The following is a 23,534-nucleotide window of genomic DNA, read 5'->3' as shown; positions in this document are numbered from 1 at the left end:
CTGCTCCCCAGAAGCTGTGGAATGGGTTCGGTGTTGGAGTTATGACAGGATATGATGCTTAATAATAATAAAGTTTATTTGTATAGCGCCCACTCCCGTTGACAAAACAGCTCTAGGCGCACAAAACTGAAAAACATCATTATAAACATGTTTGTACACACACCCGTTTATATAAGCACGCACACACACACACACACCCTCACAAAGACACACACACATAAGATAAGATAAGATAAGATATACTTTATTCATCCAAAAAAAATGGAAATTCGTTTACAGACGTAGCATGCATGAAAATGCACCAAAACGGGCATATGTATACAGAGACGACAAAATATCCGTTAACATGAATTATTGAATAAAATCATACCAGGACATTTAACAATAATGGCGGATGAAGGGAGATTATAATATTATACTTACTCTTTGCGTTTGATGAGGAGTTTGGAGATGAAGTCTTTGGCATCGTCGGAAATCTCGTCAAACGCCTCGTCATCGAAATCAAAGTCTCCAGCCGTGACGTTAGAAAGAGTCTCCGCGTCGTTGTCACCCAGGAAGGGGGATAACCCTGACAGACTGGACAGAAGAAGAAATAACAATTGGATTCAGTAGTCTGATGTCACACCGCCCGGCAACGGCGGCCATCTTGGTTCTAAACAAAGAAAATCATTACTTTTTATTCTTCATGCTGGCTAGAACTTTTCATATGCCTTGTGATCAGAATGTGTAAAAGTCAAAACATTATCAAATTTATGGGGTTTTTTTTTCCCTCTGGATACGCTTTTATGCTCGCCGGGGAAATATTTCATACGGGCGTCCGCCATTGTTCGGATAGTTTAGAGCCAGTGTTACTAAGTTACCATGCGTCATTAGGAAGGAAGTGACGTTACGACTGTTGAAGAGTATTATTAATATTTACTGAATTATGTCCCCTTAATTACTCGGTGGTGTTTCATCAACACGACATCAGGGTGGAAAGTTGGGAGCGCCAGTGACCTCTGACCTCTGTCCTCCGTCAGCTTTTCGGGAATTACATTGACCCGAGAGCAGAAAATACCGGGTCTATGAGATCGTTATTCGGGGTCATTCGGGGTCATCGAATTATTGATTTCGGTTTTTAAAATTGTATAATGTGCGGCTATGTTGTCTTGTGGTCGGTATGACACTCACTTTCGGATCGGAAGTTCCTGGGTTCGAGTCTCGGGCATAGTTGAGTCCTTGGAAAAGGCTCTTTACTCTTATCCTCTCACCGTACTCAGGTAAAAAATGATTAATGACCGTTAACAGCATTGTAATATCGCCTAACAGGCGTCATGTCCCGTCCTACATGTTAAATGTTGCTGTCGACCAGGGACCCCTTGTAAAGCGCTTTGAGCAAATTTAGTGGATATTGCTTTATATAAAGCTCAATTTTAATTTTAAAATTGGTTATGCTTGGAGCTTTCAGCGTTTACATTTTCGTTGAGAAATTAACATAAAACCAACTATTATTTAAGAAATAAATACTTACAGCACATAACAAATGACGCCGACACTCCACATGTCAGTAGAAAAGCTGACCTCGTCATAGTTTATAACTTCCGGGGCGATGAACTCGGGCGTCCCTAGCAACACCTTGGTGCTGTCTCCGGGCTTGAAGATCCTGGCCAGGCCGAAGTCGATGATTTTGATACGGTTGGAATTTTCCGCTATGCACAGGATGTTTTCGGGTTTGAGGTCAAGGTGAAGGACGTGTGAGGAGTGCATGTAGGACACGCCTTCACATATCTGACGTAGGAAATGAACACAGTCTCTCTCAGTTAACACGAAGTCTTCACCAATGACACGCTCAAACAACTCTCCTGCTCCGATACTGAGAAAAGGGAAAAGAAAATAAAGACATTAATTTAAAAATAAATTAAATAAATAAATTGAGCTTTGTACAGCGCAATATCCACTAAATGTGCTCAAAGCGCTTTACAAGGGGTCGCTGGTAAACAGCAACATTTAACATGTAGGACAGGACATGACGCCTGTTAGGCGATATTACAATTTTTCGGACAAAGACAAGAGAGAATGTGAGTAAAAAGCCTTTTCCAAGGACTCAACTATGCGCCGAGCACGAGGCTCGAACCCAGGACATTCCGATCCGAAAGCGAGTGTCATACCACTAGACCACATAGCCGCACGTTTACCCGTAGGTACGTATGCTATAGACAAAAACAAACCAAGAACAATAAATGGATGTCCAGGTCAGACGCAGAAAGTGGCGATGGGTTGGTTGGCCATACCCTGCGGAAAGAGACCTGTAATATAACCAAGCAGGCTCTTGAATGGAGCCCACAGGGCAAGAGGAAACGGGGCCGCCCAAAACAGACGTGGAGGGGAAGCCTTCACAGAGATTTGAGCGTCTCCAATCTTACCTGGAGTGAGGCAAAGGTCTGTGCCAAGGACAGAAGAAGATGGAAGAGTACTGTTGAGGCCCTATGCTCCGCCAGGAGCCAAGAGGCATCAGTCAAGTAAGTTAAGTCACGTATGCGAAAGATGGTGATATTTAGAAGGTGGAAAAAACATCTTAAGAGTGTTTATCTGTGCCATGTGTTTAGATAAAATACTCACGGCATCAGCTAGCTGGATATAATTCTAAATCTAAATCGAAATTCCCTTTATTCATCCCATAGGGGAAATTTGTCTTTAGGGTCTATTCCAAGGGAGGGACTGGAATAACACAGGCATCAGCTGCAGAGCAGCGCCGCAACGTGAGCTAATTAAGGTGACTTGCTCAAAGCCACACAGCGCAGTGGCGGGTGATCGAACTCAGTACATTTCGGATGCGAAGCAAAGATCATACCGCTGAGCCACGCTGGTGGTGGTGATGGAAATAATGGTGATGATGATGATGATGATGATGATAACGATGGTGATAAAGACTACAACCAAGTCAAACGTCGCCAATACGACCATTGGAAGGAAATTACATCAGAATAAACAAGGCCTTTCACTCTTCAAGACAAGGTAACAATACATGGGACATAACTCTGTAATTACTAAACATTACATTACAATTACACAGTTATTTCCCTTTGACCACATTCAACAAACTCCCACCAGCAACTAATTGGACTTACAATTCCATGACCAGCACCATCTGGCGGGGCGATTCAAAGGCGTCCCACAACATCAACAGTTTCGGGTGTCTCAGTCTGTTCATCACCTCGACTTCTTGACGGATTGCCGCTTTGTCTATTTCTCGGCATTTTATCACTTTGGCCGCCCAAGTTCGACTTTGGCTGTCTGACTTTTGCGTACATTTGTAAACTATGCCAAATTTACCCCTGTGACAAAGAGAACAAAAAAAAAAAAAAAGAAAAAAAGGAAGGTAAATACAAAACATTATCATTATTATTATTATTATTATTATCATCATCATCATCATCATCATCATCATCATCATCATCATCATCATCATCATCATCATTATTATCATTATTATTATTATTATTATTATTATTATTATTATTATTATTATTATTATTATTATTATTATTATTATTATTATTATTATTATTATTATTATTATTATTATTATTATTATTATTATTATTATTATTATTATTATTATTATTATTATTATCATTATCATTATTATTATTAATATTATTATTATTATTATTATTATTACTATTATTATTATTATTATTATTATTATTATTATTATTATTATTATTATTATTATTATTATTATTATTATTATTATTATTATTATTATTATTATTATTATTATGATCACTGTTGCTGCTGCTGTTGTTTTGTTATGACTGCTGCCGTTTAAAACGTGTATGTAATTTTATATTATATCATGTTGGCTTCAGTTAAAAACTCGGTGTCTATGTTGAAATACAAATGGCATAAATTGTTATTTAAAGGCCATGGATAATAAATTGTTACTCTTTGTGGTTGAGGAAACAACTCACTCTGCAGTCGTTTGAAAGGGAGATAACTACGATTGACACTAGGTAAATAATAATAGATGTTGTGTAAGAATTTAAAATTGTGCCATTCTGTTTTGAAGGCCTAACTCACCCTACGACCTTGAATACTGGTTGTGTTTTCGTAACTGCCTATTTATTGTCTACTGACAAAGATCAAAGGTCGAAATGTCATGTGTTTTAGCCTCGTTTCTATTCATTGTGCGGCTATATGGTTTGTGGTATGACACTCGCTTTCTGATCGGAAGGACCTGGGTTCGAGCCTCTCTCGGGCATAGTTGAGCTCTTGGAAAAAAAAGTTCTTTACTCGCATTCTCTCAACGTACTCATGTGTAAAATGAGTACCTGGCCGTTAACAGCGTTGTATCTGTTAGAAAAAAAAATGGTATATCGCCTAATAGGCGTCATGTCCCCGTCCTAAATGTTAACTGTTAGTGTTGGCCATGGATATCCATGTAAAGCGCTTAAAGCACATTTAGTGGATAGTGTGCTATATAAAAGCTCAATTATTTTTTAAAGATTAAAATGCTTTGTGTCGCGTGTAGAAGAGTGTTTCAAAATGCTCCAAATTCACAGAGGAAAAGTCACCCAAATTGACGGTATAGGGAATGATATTAGCAGAAGAGTAGCGTCCCTTGATTGTACGTCACCGGCGGAAAAGTTATTAGAGAGAGAACGCCATGTTGGTTGTGCGCATGCGTCTCTCGTCCTCGCGTCCAGTGAAAGCGGCATGAGCAGACACTTCACAGAAAGCGAGGACGAGAGAGACGCATGCGCAACACCATTTTAACCTTCTCTCTTTAAGGTGACGTCCAATCAAGGGACGCTACTCTTCCGCTAATCTCATTCCCTATATCAGAAAATAATTTGATTACAACTAGACATGAAAACTTACTTTCCAACAACAGGTCCCAGGTCATACAGATCTTCAAACTTCTCTGCCTTCTTGAGATGGACCTCTCTGGGGTCAAAGGGCAGCTCGTCTGGAACAAGAAATGAAACCAGTTGTTTGAAATAAATACATTATAAAAAAAAATAAATAAAATTTTAGGGTCCTATAGGGAATGAGATTAGCGGAAGAGTAGCGTCCCTTGATTGGACGTCACCGGTGGAGAAGTTATTTGTTAACAAACCAACTACAAGCCAAGCGCTCCAAATACAAAATTTATTATTCATATTTCTGTACAAAAATGCATAACGTTGATTATGATATGCATTTTTGTACAGAGATATGAATAGTAAATTTTGTATTTGGAGTGCTTGGCTTGTAGTTGCTTTGTTTACAAAAAACTTCTCCCCCGGTGATGTCCAATCAAGGGACGCTACTCTTCCGCTAATCTCATTCCCTATTACTTGTGAACAAGACGCGCCATATGTTTCTATATCTGTCGTGTGTCTGGTTTTAAGTGACATGTCGTGACATATTCAATTATAATTCAAATGTTTAAAAAGGAGCGGGACAGCGTGGCTCAGCGGTATGGTATTTGCTTCGTACCCGAAAGGTAATGAGTTCGACTACCCGCCGCGTTGTGTGGCCTTGAGCAAGTCACCTAGCCTTAGCTCACTTTGCGGCGCTGCACTGCGGCTAACGCCTGGGTTATTCCATCCAGTCTTACCTTGGAATAGACCCTAAAGAAAAATTTCCCCTTAGGGATGAATAAAGGGAATTTATTTATTTATTTATTTTATTTATTTATTACTTTACATAATGTTGTCTACAGTTAATTTGGCATTGAGTAAAGTTAACTTACAAATAATGAAAGCTATTTAATAATTTTAATGCATTAAAGTTTTTCCGGTTGTAACAGATAATTTAAGTATGAAGATAATGGCATGTTTATGGACTTTGGTGAGATTATTAGGTTCTCTATCGTTTATGTAGAGTACATAGATACCCACAAAGATAAAGTACGCATGCAAACTGGAGTTAATGAGGGGATATATATATATATATATATATATATATATATATATATATATATATATATATATATATATATATATATATATTCAAACACTTCGTTCCAAACAATTCGTATGGAGTAAGAATTTTTTCTTCGGACATTCTTATTGATTACGCCGACTGAGGACGTGGAATAAGCCCACAGAAACGAACGTCTCGGCCATAAAATGTGAGTGACAATTCGTATTCTATATATATATATATATATAATATATATATATATATATATATATATATATATATATATATATAGTTCGAAGATGACGTCACTCTGGTCTTTGTTATTGTTTTTTGCCATCCGCGTTCATGAGAAATGCTCACTGAACTGTATTAACCCGACTATAAACGTTCATGGATACACACAGTTTTGTGTGTTTCCCGTTATATTGCCATCCGGAAGTATAACGGACCAACACACAAAACATTGTGTAATCATGAACTTTTATAGTCGGGGTAATACAGTTTAGTGAGAATCACTTACAAACGCGGATGGCAAAATACAATAACAAAGGCTTGAGTGACGTCATCTTCGTTCTATATATAGCCCGAAACCGTGGCCTTCGCTGAAACTGACCAAAAGATGACGTCAAAATGCCAGTCTTTGGCGACAAATGAAAACAAATCGTGAGTTGTATTCAATAGTTCAACCAATGGAATCAACCTGGAAAATGACGTCAAACTATAAGTCTTAGAGGTTCTAGTGTCAGGTGTAGTATGCATTTGGCTAAGAAGCTCACAACATTGCCATCCGGAAGTATAACGGACCAACACACAAAACTGTGTGTATCCACGAACGTTTGTTTATAGTCGAGTTAATACAGTTCAGTGAGAATTACTCATAAACGCGGATGGCAAAAAAACAATAACAAAGACCTGAGTGACGTCATCTCCGAACTATCTATACGTTTTTTTTAATAAACGCCTTGCATGAGCTTCAACGTTGCTTCGTACTGAATGTTATAAAACATATGCATATTATACATTATAATAATCATAATATAAATCTAGATATTATCAACCATTTACCCGTGATGTTCAATGTACAGTGTTGTACTTACATACCCTGTATCAAATAGTTTTTTATTGAATAATTTATGAGCCTTACTGAAATAACATACCATATGTGACCCATCGTCTCAAAACGGTATTATATCGGTACGAACCAGATGCTTAAGGGGCGGTTTGGGTCTTTTCTAAAAAAATTTTAATTACCTATATTGGGGGGTTTTAATCATTCTGTATCATCAATATAGGTTAAAAAACAACATTTATGGTGAAAATTTTTAATTATCTGTGTTGATACCCATTTTGCGACCTAATTTGGGGGTCTGACATCAAAAAATTTAACAATCTTGTGGCAAACGTTCCACAAAAACTAATGAAGGAATGACCTCCATATCCTTCCCTCTTGTCAACATTGTACCATAGTGTGTCACCATAGAGAGATTTTACGGCTTTAGCTTATGGAATTTTTATTAGATCATTACAAAGTTGAGAATCAAAATGTTATGACAAAATTGATGTAAAAAATTCAGATTTAGGATTATAATTTAAAATTCACAAATCTTATCAAAAATATCTCTCTATGGTGACACAATACATTATCTCTGTGATAACTGTGAAAATTTTCAGACAATTTCATTGAATAGATTCTGAGAAACGTTTGACACAGTTTCCCATACCCTTAGAAAAATGACATATTGAGAAAATAGCAAAATGGCTTCCCGTTTTTCACACTTTTCTTACTATCTGTACCATTTTCGACTGTATATTTCGTGCCTTTACAGTCTACTTTAAGAATTTGGACTTCAATTATATTATTTCTAAGATAATAAAATATCATTTTCCACCAAAATCTCAAAATCAAAATTTTGAAGGATTTTCCTAATAATTAGACCCAAACCGCCCCTTAATAGCCAAATTTAATGTTAAACTGGTCAAAAATATAAATTGTTGGCATTCGCACCCTAAAATATGGTTGCCATTCTCCTCAATAAAATATACAAACTCAACACAAGTCTGATATTTCTGGCTATTAATTCAATTTTCAGCATCTTTACCAACCCGATTAATACCGTTTTGAGGCGAATGGTCACATATTGTCCTATCACGTTCTCTGTACTGTTGTACTGTAATCAAAATTGTCTTTTCATCCCACTCATTGAGTGTGATGAATCACTCAACATGAATTTGGTGGCAGTGATGAAGAATTAATTTAAAAAAACAGCTTATAATGTGTTTAAATAAAATACATACCATTTCTGCCCGCTATAGATAGTATGAAGTTGACGTCACCCCGGTCTTTGTTATTGTTTTCTGCCATCCATGTGTATAAGTAATTCTCACTAAACTGTATTAACCAGACTATAAACGTTCATGGATACACACAGTTTTGTGTGTTGGTCCGTTATACTTACGGATGGCAATGTTATGACCTTCTTCGCCAAGCGCATACTATCTACATACCTAATGTGTATGTTTATCACATATTATATTTCATTATATTCTCGTCCCTAAGCAACCCCCGCTGCATTAGGTATGAACAAAATAACGTTTCTTCGTGTAATGTTCATTTATCGGATTTAACAAAGTGTAAAATGTTTATAGAACAATTTCAATTGGGCCTAGCCATTCCAGCCCAATGGAATAGACGTATAAATTATGTTGATTACGTCCCTTTACAACGTGGCCTCAAAAGATTTCAAGAGTTATCGTCGTTTGTTTCTTGTTTTGTTTTATTTATTTTATTTTATTTTTTTTTGTTTTTTTTTTTGGGGGGGGGGGGGGGTTGTTTGATTAATTTTTTGTTTTGTTTTTTTTACATTTTTTAAAATTTGGGGTGGGGTGGGGTGAGTGAGTGAGAAGGACTAGAGTGTGTGTGTGTGAGGGGGGGGGGGGTGTTTTTGATTAATTTTTTTGTTTTGTTTTTTTTTTTACATTTTTTAAAATTTGGGGGGGGGGGGGTGTGAGGAGAAGGACTAGAGTGTGTGTGTGAGGGGGGGGGGGGTTGGGCGGGGGAGGCTGTTATTTCTATAATAAGCATTCTACTTCCTTCCAAATCTAATACAGCTACAGAATGGAGAGAGGGCTGGTCAGAAAGAGAAGAAAAAAAACCAACTCCAATATTAACAAAATTGACCAACGTGAAAGTAATAAAGTTAGATTGATACTTTCCAAACAGTCTATCAAATACTGCGTCTCTAATAAATGTGTATACTGTTATGGTGTATTATTATTATTATTGACCTATTGCCCTTTGCAATTGTATTACTAATGTTTTACCTCCATGAATAATACACTGAATTCATTTAGTTACTTCTCAATAATGTCACAATTGAATACATCTTAACTCACTCAAACCTAGAGATTTTTGCTACATTTAAAAATTGGAAAAAAGATTATTAAAAATGAGCATGTACATAGATAGTTTTATTCAAATACCATTAACATGCAAAAACTAAAATCATTAGCTTTGATACAACGCCTATAATTTGTCTCAGAAAAAAATGTAATAAATAGGCATGGGGTAAAAGTAAACCCTGGTAAATTATTACGGATGTAGTCGGTGTTACAGTTGAGTGAGTTAAGAATACATTATATTCGTATCATTAGTTAACTACACTTGTGCATTGACGTTATATTACATAATGTATATTCTTGTTTATGTATATTTCTATACTGCCATGTTTAATATTACTAAGTCTGTGATATAGATAGTTCGAAGATGGCGTCACTCAGGTCTTTGTTATTGTTTTTTGCCATCCGCGTTTATGAGTAATGCTCACTGAACTGTATGAACCTGACTATAAACGTTCATGGATACACACAGTTTTGTGTGTTGGTCCGATATACTTCCCGATGGCAATGTTATGAGCTTCTTAGCCAAGCGCGCATACTATCTCTATGATTTAAAGAGTTGGAAATAAAGTAGCTTGTTGACTGGCCACCAACGAGTGTCTTCCCTGTCAGTCTTTGTGTTTTCTGCCTTTGGTGGATAACTCTCTCCATACCGATGAATTTCAGTATTTTACCAAAAAAAGGCAGGCTTGCCCGGCAGAAAAATTGATATTTTAAACTCAAAACACGCTCTCTACAAAACAACTTTATGTTCTTATTAATTCAACAAAGATTATTCTTCAAAGCTTGCGATGTACAAAATTAATCTGAATAAGAAAAAAAATGTATATTGTGTCGTAACAAATGTAACGATTTTGCTGTAGGTGGTAAGGAGAGGGTTAACATATTATTATTACAATATAATGTTACATTTATTGTCACATCGGTAACGGGTGCTGTGTAAGTTCTGACTAAATATCAAAATGTATAACGACTAAATTATTTTTCTAAACGAGCCACACACCTGGTCCAATCTATATTAGAGATAATGGTAATACTGGTAAATGCAAATTGCAAAGGTCAAAGGTTTAACAGGATAGAACATATCACGTCATTACAGACAATTTAGAGGAATGGCTTCAAAGGGGGATTAAACTCTTGTAAATTAAATTTTAAACATTTTAATAATGAGCTTTTCTAGAGAGCAACATCCACTAAACGTGCTCAAATCGCTTTACAACGGTGTCCCTGGCCAGCAGCAACAGTTAACATTTAGGACGGGACCTGACGCCTGTGAGGCGAGATTACATTTTTTTTTCGGACAGAGACAACGCTGTTAACGGCCAGGTACTCATTTTACGCCAAAGTAAAATGAGAGAATGTGAGTATAGAGCCTTCTCCAAGGACCCCACTGTGCGCCGAGCGAGGCTCGAACCCAGGCCCTTCCGATCCGAAAGCGACTGTCATACCACAAGACCATAATATTATAGTCGAACAAAAAAACAATAGCTATTAAGAAAAAATTCCTAAATACAAGAATAATGTCGAAATTGAGAGTTTGAAAAAGACTAATTTAGACTCTCAATAAGCGGAAGTGCGCATTGCGCAATATTTAAATTTTAATCAACACGACCATCATCGTAACCGTCGATAACAGCATCACCATCATCATCATCATCATCATCATCATCATCATCATCATCATCATCATCATCATCATCACCATCATCATCATCATCATCATCATCATCATCAATTTATCACCATCATCACCATCATCATCATCATCATCATCATCATCATCATCATCATCATCATCTTCATCATCATCATCATCATCATCATCATCACCATCATCATCATTACCATCATCATCATCATCATCACCATCTTAGTGAAAACTTATGATGAATAATATATTATGGGAATAAATGAACAGATAATTTGCGATTATAAAAAATTGTAGAAATATTTTTGTTTACATAAAACTGATTTCAACCGATACCACAACCAACCAAATAAGTTAATATCGAAATATAAATTGTGACCAAAGTCGCAACAAAAGTCGCGCAGGGGCATTGGAAATTGCTAAGATTATATATAATATTTCAGTCTTAAGTATCAGGTTAATTTCGACATGCATATTACCGTTTTGAGGAGATTGGTAACCAGATCAATAAATATTGCGATATAAATAGCATTTCAAATTATTCAAAATAAATGGTTATAATATAGCATAGCAGGGCGATTTTATTAGTAATGAAAAGTGCCAAGTTTTTCTTACCAGGGTTCACTGACCGAGAAAGGAAAGCAAAGGGCAGAAATATATACTATATTATATAATATATAAAAAAGTGATTGTTTCCTGAATATATTTTTGAAGAAGGTAAAAAACACACTGAATCATGCATTTAGTATAGGGAAAGGAAAGGAAAGGAAAAGAAGGTGTGGGGGAGGGGGGTGGGGGGGGGGTGATGAGATGAAGTTGACGTGTTCATAGTTGCAGGTCTGATAATCGACCACAATAGGATTCAATAGTCGTAACGTCACTTCCTTCCTAATGACGCATGGTAACTTAGTAACACTGGCTCTAAAGTATCGGAACAATAGCGGACGCCGTATGAAATACTTCTCCTTCGAGCATAGAGGAAAAAAAAAAACAACATAAATTTGATCATGTTTTGACTTTTACACATTCTGATCACAAGACATATGAAAAGTTCTAGCCAGCTTGAAGAATGAAAAGTTTAGAACCAAGATGGCCGCCGTTGCCGAGCGGCGTGACATCAGACTACTGAATCCAATTGCAGTATTGAAGTTTTAAACAGCCCTTGTCAAACATTGGTTAGATAAGAATAGAGTTTGACAATGTTGGAATTTAGAAAAATATAGAAAAATTGGATGTGAAATGAGGAGAAAGGATGTTTGAAAACTTTATGGTCAAATAATAAGAATCTAAAGAAGGAATGAGATTAGCGGAAGAGTAGCGTCCCTTTATTGGACGTCACCGGCGGAGAAGTTATTAGATAGAGAACGTCAATATGGTTTTGCGCATGCGTCTCTCGTCCTCGCTTCCGGTGAAAGCGGCATGAGGCACTTCACCGAAAGCGAGGACGAGAGAGAAGCATGCGCAAAACAATGTTGACGTTCTCTCTGTAAGGTGACGTCCAATCAAGGGACGCTACTCTTGCGCTAATCTCATTCCCTATAAAAAAATCTACGATGTATTTTAAAGTTTTACGAGTGATTGAAATTCTTTTAATTTTTATGATTCATTGAATAACATATTACTGTAAACCATGTTTCAAAACGAGTTTAATGGGTGTCTAAAGTCGTAAAAATAGCCATTACAAAATTACAAAAGAATATGATATCAAATTTTAAAACATTTCATTATCATTAAAAAAGATAACGATGATGATTTATAATTTGAATAATGACATCCACAAGTGACTAATTGTCTTACTCCGCTATCATGTTAAAAAAAAAAGAACTTTTATAAATATCCACTAAACGTGCTCAAAGCTCTTTACAAGGGATCCCTGGCCAACAGTAACATTTAACATGTAGAACGAGACATGACATGACGCCTGTTAGGCGATATTACAAGTGTTTTGTTTTTTTCGGAAAGAGACAACGCTGTTAGTAGTAGTAGTAGCCAGGTATTCATTTCACCCCTGAGTACGATGAGAAAATATCAGTAAAGAGCCTTCTCCAAGGACTCAACTATGCGCTGAGCAAGGCTCGAACCCAGGGACCTTCCGATCCGAAAGTGAGTGTAATACCACGAGACCTCATAATATTGTGTAGGGGTCAAACATAGACCTGTAAGTTGAATCGAAATCCCAAATAATAAGAATAACATCTTTCTATCTGAGTAGAGAAAAAGTTATGACTTTCATTATTCTCAATAAAATCATTTCCAGTTACTGTAATGTGAGCAATATCGTCTAACTTTTTAGAATATCTGATTTATATTAACATAACCTCGAATTGAGACGCTAAATCTCTTTGAAAAAGCAAATTTTGGGGAAATTGAGATGAAACACGAAATGAAGCGAAAATAATAATTGAAAAGCAAAGCAGGGTACCCAATCAACCCATGACATCAATTAATAATACTTAATAATATTAAATGAAATTGAAATATAGATGAAATGTATTATAATATAAAAAGAAGCAGCGGAAATATGTGACCCCTCGTCTCAAAACGGTATTATGTCGGGATGGACCAGATGCTAAAAGGTCGAATTATACTTAAACTGCTCAAACATATAAAACGTTGGTATTTACCACAGTAAAATATGACACTCCTTCTCCTCTATAAAGCAAAATAAATTAAACTCAAGTCTGATAGTTCTGGCTACAAATCCCATTTTCAGCATCTTAATCATCCCGATTTAATACCGTTTAGAGACGAGGGGTCACATATAGAGAAGCAGGGGTCAAGGTCTTAAACCCATTGTGCACCTATTATTGCTCATGTATTCATTCATTTAGTCTAATTCCGCCGTTTTCAATCAATTGGAAATGAATTAATTTATCTTAAGAACTCACGAGAACAAAAGTTTGAAATGTGGTGATGGACGGACCTATGAAATCGCTTCTGGGCGGAGTTTAGTTTAGCCATGAGTGACGGTAGAAAACGAAAATGCGACTGCAGACATCAAAGGGTAGGCTTATATCATCAAAGGATGTCTACATGATTGACATGGCCATATAGGGAACTCATTATCTACTCCCCCAAAAATAATCTGAACACTAGAGGGTTAATTTACTAAGCGTTGCATGTATTTTGGTTGTTTTCATTACAATTAAACTATTTCGAAAGGCCACTGACGTTTGCTGGTTATCAAACATTGAAACCCATCTTGAATGAAAAGTTCGGAAATCTTGAAATTTTGGACACAGTTCGGAGACAATGCAAGAAATGTGATACTTATAGATAGTTCAAAGATGACGTCATTCAGGCCTTTGTTATTGTTTTTGCCATCCGCGTTTGTGAGTTGTTCTCACTAAACTGTATTAACCAGACTATATAAGTTCATGGTTACACAGAGTTTATGTGTTGGTCCGTTATACTTCCGGATGGCAATGTTGTGAACTCCTTGGCCAAGCGCATTCTATCTATAGATAATGTGCGCTTGGCTGAGAAGCTCACAACATTGCCATCCAGAAGTATAACGGACCAACACACAAAAATGTGTGTAATCTTAAACGTTTATATTCGGGTTAATACAGTTTAGTGAGAATTCTCACTTAACTGTACAATAACAAAGACCTTGGTGACGTCAACTTCGTTCTATCTATAGATAGAACGAAGATGACGTCATTCAGGTCTTTGTTATTGCTTTTTTTTTTTTTTTTTTTTTTTGGCATCCACGTTTATGAGTACTTCTCACTAAACTATATTAACCAGACCATAAAAGGTCATGGTTACACATAGTTTTGTGTGTTGGTCCATTACACGAGTACTTCCAGATGGCAAAGTTGTGAGCTTTTTAGCCACGCGCATACCATCTATACAATCTGATAAGGAAAAAATACTAGAGCTGGCACTGGGTCTTCAAAATTGCAGTTCACATAGACACCTTTTCACAACTTGACCAGAAAAGTAAGTTTGATTACAGTAGGGTAGAATGGGAGCGATCTATATTCATGTTTTCGTCCAACCTGGTCATCGATCACGTGATTTGTTGCTGTCCAACGATTGGATATTTCTTCAGAAATGTAAACACGTTGCTTTGGTTATGAAAGTTGTAAACACACCCATGTGTCAAGCTGAACAAAATAACCAATCGTGATGTTAGATATTTCAAAAACTGTGGACACTTTTCACTAAGTGGGTCACTTTGAGCACATTTTGCAATGTGACCAATGACCTCGAGCACATGGAAAGTTAATACAGATAGTTCGAAGATGACGTCACTCAGGTCTTTGTTATTGTCTTTTGCCATCCACGTTTATGAGTAATACTCACTGAACTGTATTAACCCGACTATAAACGGTCATGGATACACACAGTTTTGTGTGTTGGTCCGTTATACTTCCGGATGGCAATGTTATGAGCTTCTGAGCCAAGCGCATACTATCTATATTACATTTCCATGTGCTCGAGATCATTAGTCACATTGCAAAGTGTGCTCAAAATGACACACGTAGTGAAAAGTGTTCAGAGTTTGAGAAATATCTAACGCTACAAAAGGATTCAATAGTCGTAACGTCACTTCCTTCCTAATGACGCATGGTAACTTAGGAACACTGGCTCTAAACTATCGGAACAATGGCGGACGCCCTTATGAAATATTTCTCCGGCGACCATAAAAGCGTATCCAGAGGAAAAAAAAAACATACATTTGATCAGGTGTTGACTTTTACACATTCTGATCACAAGACATATGAAAAGTTCTAGCCAGCTTGAAGAATAAAAAGTAATGATTTTCTTTGTTTAGAACCAAGATGGCCGCCGTTGCCAGGCGGCGTGACATCAGACTACTGAATCCAATTGGTCATTGTGCTCAGCATGACTCATGGGTAATGTTTTCAACTTTCATGAAACAAAGCAGCATGTTTAGATAGATACAATAAGAAATGTCCAATCGTTGGACAGTAACAAATCATGTGATCGATGACCAGGTTGGACGAAAACATGAATATATATATATATATATATATATATATATATATATATATATATATATATAGATCGCTCCCAATGTTATAAATATAATTGTAATAATTGTTACAAGATTATAATTTATGAAGTTCTTTACCTGGACTTCTATACTCCACAGATGGAGTAAATACTTCGGGACAGCCTGCAAAAATAAGGGGGGCGTGAGGTCAAAGGTTAAGAAGCTGCAGCTACCGGTGCAAGCAAACCCAGGAAAATGTTATACAAAAAAAATTATATAAATACATATACAAAAACACACACACACACACACACACACACACAAACAAACAAACAAACAAAACAACCAAATAAGGCCAACAATAATAGGGAATGAGATTAGCGGAAGAGTAGCGTCCCTTGATTGGACGTCACCCATAGTCATTGACGTCACCGGCGGAAACGTTATTAGAGAGAGAACGTCATGTTGGTTGTGCGCATGCGTCTCTCGTCCTAGCTTCCGGTGAAAGCGGCTTGAGACACTTCAAAACCAAATTAACGTTCTCTCTCTAAGGTGACGTCCAATCAAGGGACGCTACTCTTCCGCTAATCTCATTCCCTATAACACATAGGAAGTTAACTTCGTCCATTCTCAACATTAATAGCAACAAACTAAAAAAAAAAAAAATAAATAAATGAAAAAAACAAAAATAAAAAATAAACACAAAAAACAGGGAACCAAAACATAAGAAAAATCATCAAAAACCAAAACACAACAAATAAACAAACGAAAAAATAAATACTTAAGGGGATAAATGACGTAGATAATACTACTTAATGACAACTAGATCTAGTACTGATGCAAATGAACACAGATTGATGTGCTGGTTGCTAAATCAAGCACTACAATAATAAACACAATAGTCAAATACTTCATTCAACAAGATTGATATATTATTGTTGTTATTCCAAGTAGAGAAGCTATTTCCAAATCCCCTACTTATAAAATCGTGAATAATGAGAGTTATTTCCAGTTACATTATTATTAGTATTCCTTCAACTCTTCAATGTTGCCAATAAATAGGGTTTCAACAGTCGTGACGTCACTTCCCTCGTAATGACGAATAGTAACTAGTTCGAAATTATCGGGAAAATGGCGGATGCCATTATCTCCATCACCCCCGCCCTTATGAAATACTTCTCCGAAGAGCATGAAAGTGTATCCCGAGGAGAAAATCATTAAAAATCTGATCATGTTTCGGCTTTTATACATTTTGATCACATGACATGTGAAAAAGTTCTATTGCCGGCATGAAGAATAAAGAGTACTGATTTTCTTTGTTTAGAACCAAGCTGCTGGTTGCTGGGCGGACGTGACATCAGACTATGGCGGATACCATTATCTCCATCATCGCCCTCATGAAATACTTCTCCGACGAGAATAAAAGTGTTTCCAGAGGAGAAAATCAATTTAAATCTGATCATGCTTTGACTTTTATACATTCTGATCACAAGACATGTGAAAAAATTCTAGCCAGCATGAAGAATACCGATTTTCTTTGTTTAGAACCAAGCTGCTGGTTGCTGGACGGACGTGACATCAGACTATTGAATTCTATTGAACACGACATAGATGGTACCGTTTAAAACGACTTATAAAGAGTGTAATATAGGAAGTCTCTCCTTAAAACTAGCATTCTATTCAAGTATCATAGTCTCTATAAATATAATAATAACTTTACAACTTGCACGAGGAAAGTGCCTTTCAAAAACTCACTGAGTCACGCCCAGACTAGAAATATCTAAATAAATTCACACTCGCTTAAGAATCTAAAAAGGTGTGAAGTATCTAAACAGCGCCTGACAAAACAGATATCAAAACAAAACAAAACAAAAAAATACAGAAAAAAAGCATCACTAAAAAAATTCAGGGACTGTTTCGACTTAATCTGTAAAGCCCCCCATAGACGCCGACATCCGCTGGTAGCGGGACGGATGACCTATCGCTGTGACCCGATCCCTGCGTTTATCGCAGATGATTTTTGCCCACATACGGGGAGATATTTTTTTAGGCGATCGGCGATCGGGGGCGTGGCAGTATAAAAAAGTGGACAATTTTTTTCGGATTTTCGCTGTTTTCACGTCGGATTCGTGATCAGCGTCAAATTTACAATAGGTTTGATACTAAGAACTGTGTGTTTACTCCAAAAATTGGTGAAATTAGAAATAAATTTTAATTAATATTGAGGCTACGATCCCAGTTACTGTCTGTTATTCTATCTTTCGTCTTGCGCACAATAGTGATTACTTCTCACTAAATTATATCAATTAGACTGTTGAAGGAACGAAATTGACATCATTCCACTCTTTGTTATTGTATTAAGGCAGTCATTTTGGTAATTAGTTCTCACTAAATTATATCAATCAGACTTTTAACGTTCAAGGTTACTTGTAGTTTTGTGTGACGGTACGTTATTTCCGACTGGTGGATGTTGTGAGCATTTTACCTAAACTCATAGCATCAATAACCGTCCAAGATATTCCGTCATATGTAGCAATAGCTATAAGAGAGAGAGAGAGAGAGAGAGAGAGAGAGAGAGAGAGAGAGAGAGAGAGAGAGAGAGAGAGAGAGAGAGAGAGAGAGAGAGAGAGAGAGAGAAAAGAGAAAGAGAGAAAAATTTACTTGCGCTATATATACCGCTATATTCAATAAAGGTGCTAAAATCACTTTATAAGGGTCTTTGGCCAACATAAAAACATGTTAGACGAGACATGACTGTTAAGCGATATTGCAATTGTTTCCCGACAGAGACGACGCTGTAAACAGCGAGGTACTCATTTTAACAGTGAACAAGGTGAGAGAATGCGAGTAAAGAGCCTTTTCCAAGGACTCAATTATGCGCCACTCAGAGCGGGACTCGAATCCAGTACCGTCCGATCCAAAGGCGAGTGTCATTTCACAAGATCACATGCATAGCCGCACAAAAAAGTGATGAGAGAATAGATTCATATGTATTGAAGGAGGAGAGAGCGGATGGAGTGAGTAAAGTTCTTGGATATTTATAGAAGGAACCAAATTGACGTCACTCATCTCATTGTTCTTGTTTTTAGACACCCATTTTTATGATTAGTTCTCATTAAAATATATCAGACTATAACGTTCAAGATTCCATGTAGATCTTTGGGCTGGAGTGATATTTCTGGCTGGCGGACTTTGTGAGTATTTTAATTTAACACAGAGCATCAATAGAAGGAATGAATTTGACGTTAGTCAACCCGTTGTTATTGCTTTTAGACAGCATTTTATAATTAACTTATCACTAAGTTATATCAATCAGACAATGAACGTTCGCGTTTGCAGTTTTATGTGTTAATATGTTATACCCCGATGGAGATGTCGTGAGTATTTTTCCAATACGCATAACATCCATACATTTGCAATCCGATTTAAGTTTAAAAGCAACGTAGACCACGGAAATTTTTCAATTTTGTGGACAATAAAGATTTGTTATTTATCGTCATTATTATTATTATTATTATTATTATTATTATTATTATTATTATTATTATTATTATTATTATTATTATTATTATTATTATTATTATTATTATTATGATTATGATTATTATTATTATTATTATTATTATTATTATTATTATTATTATTATTATTATTATTTATAAAACAAATCGACAGTGTTCCCGTGGCAGGTGAAACGGGTACTCCTCGGGACTACTCGCATTCGCACCCCCCCCCCCCCCCCAACCACCACCGCCACCACACACACGCACACAGTTCTTTTTTTTTTTTTTGGGGGGGGGGGGGGGGCGTTGTTTGTAGAGTATAATTCAGGGTTATAATGCCCACCCTGTCATCACGTAGTTAAGGCTTTTTGGCATCTGCCAATCCCAAATGTCTGTGTCAAGGTCGACCGTCATGTCGCGTCAACGGGTGAGGAGGAAAAAAAAAAAAAAGAACTGGCATATTATTATATCATTACATTGAAAATTATGAAAACTATTTTTTATTTTGTATGAAATCCTTTATAAATTTTACGATGATCAAGAACGAAACTTTTAACCTCTTCCTGGCGCAACATTTATAAAAATATTATTTTAAAAAAATAATAACACAGCATTTATTTGGCGCAATATTCACGTGCTCAAAGCGCTTTACAAGGGGTCCCAAGGCAACAGCAATATTAAACTTGAAAGACGAGGCATGACGCCTGTCAGGCGATGTGACATTTTTTCCTAACAAATTCAACGAACGGCCATATACTCATTTTACACCTGAGTACGGTGAGAAAATGTGAGTAAAGAGCATTTTCCAAGGACTCAACTCTGCGCAACGCAGAGCGGGTCTCGAAACCTGAACCTTCCGATCTGGAAGCGAGAGTCATACCACAAAACAGGGAGGAGCACTGTTCTGTCGGCCACATAACTTCAATATTAATTAAATTTTATTTCTAATTTCATCAATTTTTGGAGTAAAAACATAGTTCTTGGTATCAAACCTATTGTAAATTCGACGCTGATCACGAATCTGACGTCAAAACAGCGAAAATCCGAAAAAAAATTGTCCAATTTTTTATACTGCCACGCCCCCGATCGCCGATCGCCTCGAAAAATATTAAGCAAAGCGGGCTTTGCGAACGATGGACCGTACCTAGGTTTATCGGCCAGGTATTTGGCCACACACATTGCGTTTTCACCCCGGTTTGCCTGATCGTGGTTCGGACGCCTATCAAAATCGTGCGTGTATGGAGCCTTTTAGAGTACGAAGCAAAGACCGTACCGCTGAGTCACGCTCTCACCCCTCTTCCACATACACTCTTTCGTTTCGGAAAAAAAAAATGTGCGTGATTTTATTATCCTATATGTCCTCAACTTTATAATATATTCAGAGCACTCTTATTGCATTAGATAGAACGAAGATGACGTCACTCAAGCCTTTGTTATTGTATTTTGCCATCCGCGTTTGTGAGTGATTCTCTTAGCCAAGTGCATACTATCTATAGATAGTATGCCCTTGGCTAAGAAGCTCATAACATTGCCATCCGGAAGTATAACGGACCAACACACAAAACTGTGTGTATCCATGAACGTTTATAGTCGGGTTAATAGATAGTATGCAGATGACGTCACTCAGGCCTTTGTTATTGTTTTTGCCATCCGCGTTTGTGAGTTGTTCTCACTAAACTGTATTAACCAGACTATAAAAGTTCATGGTTACACAGAGTTTGTGTGTTGGTCCCTCGTACTTCCGGATGGCAATGTTGTGAACTTCTTGACCAAGTGCATACTATCTGTAGACACTTAGATAACCACTCCTCTCGGACAGTCGTCATAATGTAAACAATGGCAGTGATTGGTAAACATACCAAATTACACAGGTTTTACTACCGTTGGTATGTGTTGAAGTAAAATACCCACTGTTCTACCGCTTGATGAATAAAACCGACACATAAATCTGTATGCAAACTTAAACGTTTATATATGATCGAGAAAATCTCTCTCGTGCGGCTATGTGGTCTAGTGGTTGGACACTCGCTTTCGGATCGGAAGGTCCTGGGTTCGAGCCTCGCGCTCGGTGCATAGTTGAGTCCTTGGAAAAGGCTCTCTACTCACATTCTCTCACCATACTCAGGTGTAAAATGAGTACCTGGCCGTTAACAGCGTTGTCTTTGTCCGAAAAATTGTAATATCGCCTAACAGGCGTCATGTTAAATGTTGCCGTTGACCAGGGACCCCTTGTAATGCGCTTTGAGCACATTTAGTGGATATTGCGCTATATAAAGCTCACTTCTAATGTGATAACTAGTCGCCTTTTTGGTGGTTTGAAATTAATAACAATGATCAGAGAAAGATCGAACTCATTCATTTCATTGTTTATATACAAACAACTATGTTTGTCCGAGCACGTGTGAAGGTGTGTCACAAATTCCATGTTCTGATTGGTCAAAAATCTACTGTGTAATAGGACACGTGCTTACACAGCTAAAATGTTTATAGTTACACACACCTTTGTCTATTGCTACGATTGATGCGGATGGCACATCTGGTGAATATTTTACTAAAACGAATGAAATTAACAGAACGAATGAAGTTGACGTCACTCAGCTCATTGTTTAGACCGCCAGTCTGGTGATTAGTTCAAATTATAAAATATTAATCAGACTATATATAGATAGAATGCGCTTGGCCAAGGAGTTCACAACATTGCCATCCGGAAGTATAACGGACCAACACACAAACTCTGTGTAACCAAGAACTTTTATAGTCTGGTTAATCCAGTTTAGTGAGAACAACTCACAAACGCGGATGGCAAAAACAATAACAAAGGCCTGAGTGACGTCATCTTCGAACTATCTATTTCATGAAGTTGACGTTACTCGGATCTTTTTTATTGTTTTTTTTTTTTTTTTTTGCCATCCACGTTTGTGAGTAATTCTCATTTACTGTATTATCCAGACAAAAAAGTTGGATGGCAATGTTGTAAGCTTCTTAGCCAAGCGCATACTATCTATAAACATTAAAGATTACACATAGTTTTGTGTCCCTGTAGGATTCATCTGGCCGGCAGATCTGATCAGTATTTTACTTAAAGACTTTAATAATAATAATAATAATAATAATAATAATAATAATAATAATAATAATAATAATAATAATAATAATAATAATAATAAAAGGGGGTCCCCATTGCTCAGTTGGTAGAGCACTCGCTTCACAATCAAAGGGACCGAGATCAATCCTGGCTGTAGTAATTTTTTACTGACCCTACTGTCCACCCACCACTGATTGGGTAGCTGTCTCTTAGATCTGGAGGAAAGTACCTACTTTGCGATAGACTACTGCCCTATCCAAAGGTTAGTAAGCAATTGTTATTGTCCGTTTTACGCTATAGAAACCGGGATAAACTCCGGCTCCATGGGCCTAATGGCTCTGAAAAACAATTTTTAAAAATTCTAATAATAATAATAATAATAATAATAATAATAATAATAATAATAATATAATAATAATAATAATAATAATAATAATAATAAAATAATAATAATAATAATAATAATAAAAATGCTCTGTACATAACATGTAGATAAGTTACACTCAAATTTACTAACGCATGATTATCACAAGCACATCCGTGCACAATCAACGACACGAGCACCACTTCCCCTCAGACACACAACATACAAACACACACACACACACACACACACACACACACACACAAACACACGGCCACCTGTAATAAAGTACAAGTTGAATTAACGCCGCTAACACAATCAGCCGGATAGATATTAATTTAATCAAATTCAAAGTTGTGAGGTGTTTCTCAAAACTGCAGATTTCACTAGCATCTAGCAGACCTGTCATATGATTAATTTGTTGTCTGGATTCACTTCATTCCTGCCCGGTAGCCTAACGACATCCATGTTTGTTTCCTACTTTTGTTTGTTCAAGCAATGAATCTTTCGAACTTAAGCAGATGTTATTGTCTTGAATCACTAGCTATCTGTATCAAATATCATTACAAAGTATCATTACAGAGGAGGGCAGTGGTAAAGGAGAGAGGTCCCTGTCGCTATCTTGCTTTATTTACACAGAGGCCGTGGGTAGCAACATTATTCCAAACGATGGGACCTGC

General features: G+C 36.8%; 2 protein-coding genes across 2 annotated transcripts in view; one reads left to right on the top strand and one right to left on the bottom strand.

The window, feature by feature from the left end:
* Positions 1 to 419: 419 nt before the first annotated feature.
* On the bottom strand, positions 420 to 6,033 carry LOC144958922 (myosin light chain kinase family member 4-like). The gene is made up of 5 exons (XM_078891220.1): positions 5,985 to 6,033; positions 4,864 to 4,951; positions 3,108 to 3,314; positions 1,511 to 1,852; positions 420 to 576 (listed from the first exon to the last, which is right to left on the bottom strand). Exons 1-5 carry the CDS (start codon positions 6,031 to 6,033, stop codon positions 420 to 422), a joined length of 843 nt encoding a protein of 280 aa, XP_078747346.1.
* A 17,483-nt stretch (positions 6,034 to 23,516) lies between these two features.
* The window catches only part of LOC144958976 (uncharacterized), a 16,300-nt gene continuing 16,282 nt past the window's right edge, over positions 23,517 to 23,534 (top strand). Inside the window, exon 1 of the mRNA XM_078891277.1 lies at positions 23,517 to 23,534. This exon is cut by the window's right edge and continues 305 nt beyond it. The gene's annotated coding sequence lies outside the window, so the exon portion shown is untranslated.

The sequence above is a fragment of the Berghia stephanieae genome, chromosome 13, assembly GCF_034508935.2.
Source record: "Berghia stephanieae isolate SIO BIC M18660-M18661 chromosome 13, UCSD_Bste_1.3, whole genome shotgun sequence".
Taxonomy (NCBI): Eukaryota; Metazoa; Mollusca; class Gastropoda; order Nudibranchia; family Aeolidiidae; genus Berghia; species Berghia stephanieae.
Note: the sequence above shows the minus strand (reverse complement) of the source record. Positions and strands in the feature narration are given on the sequence as shown.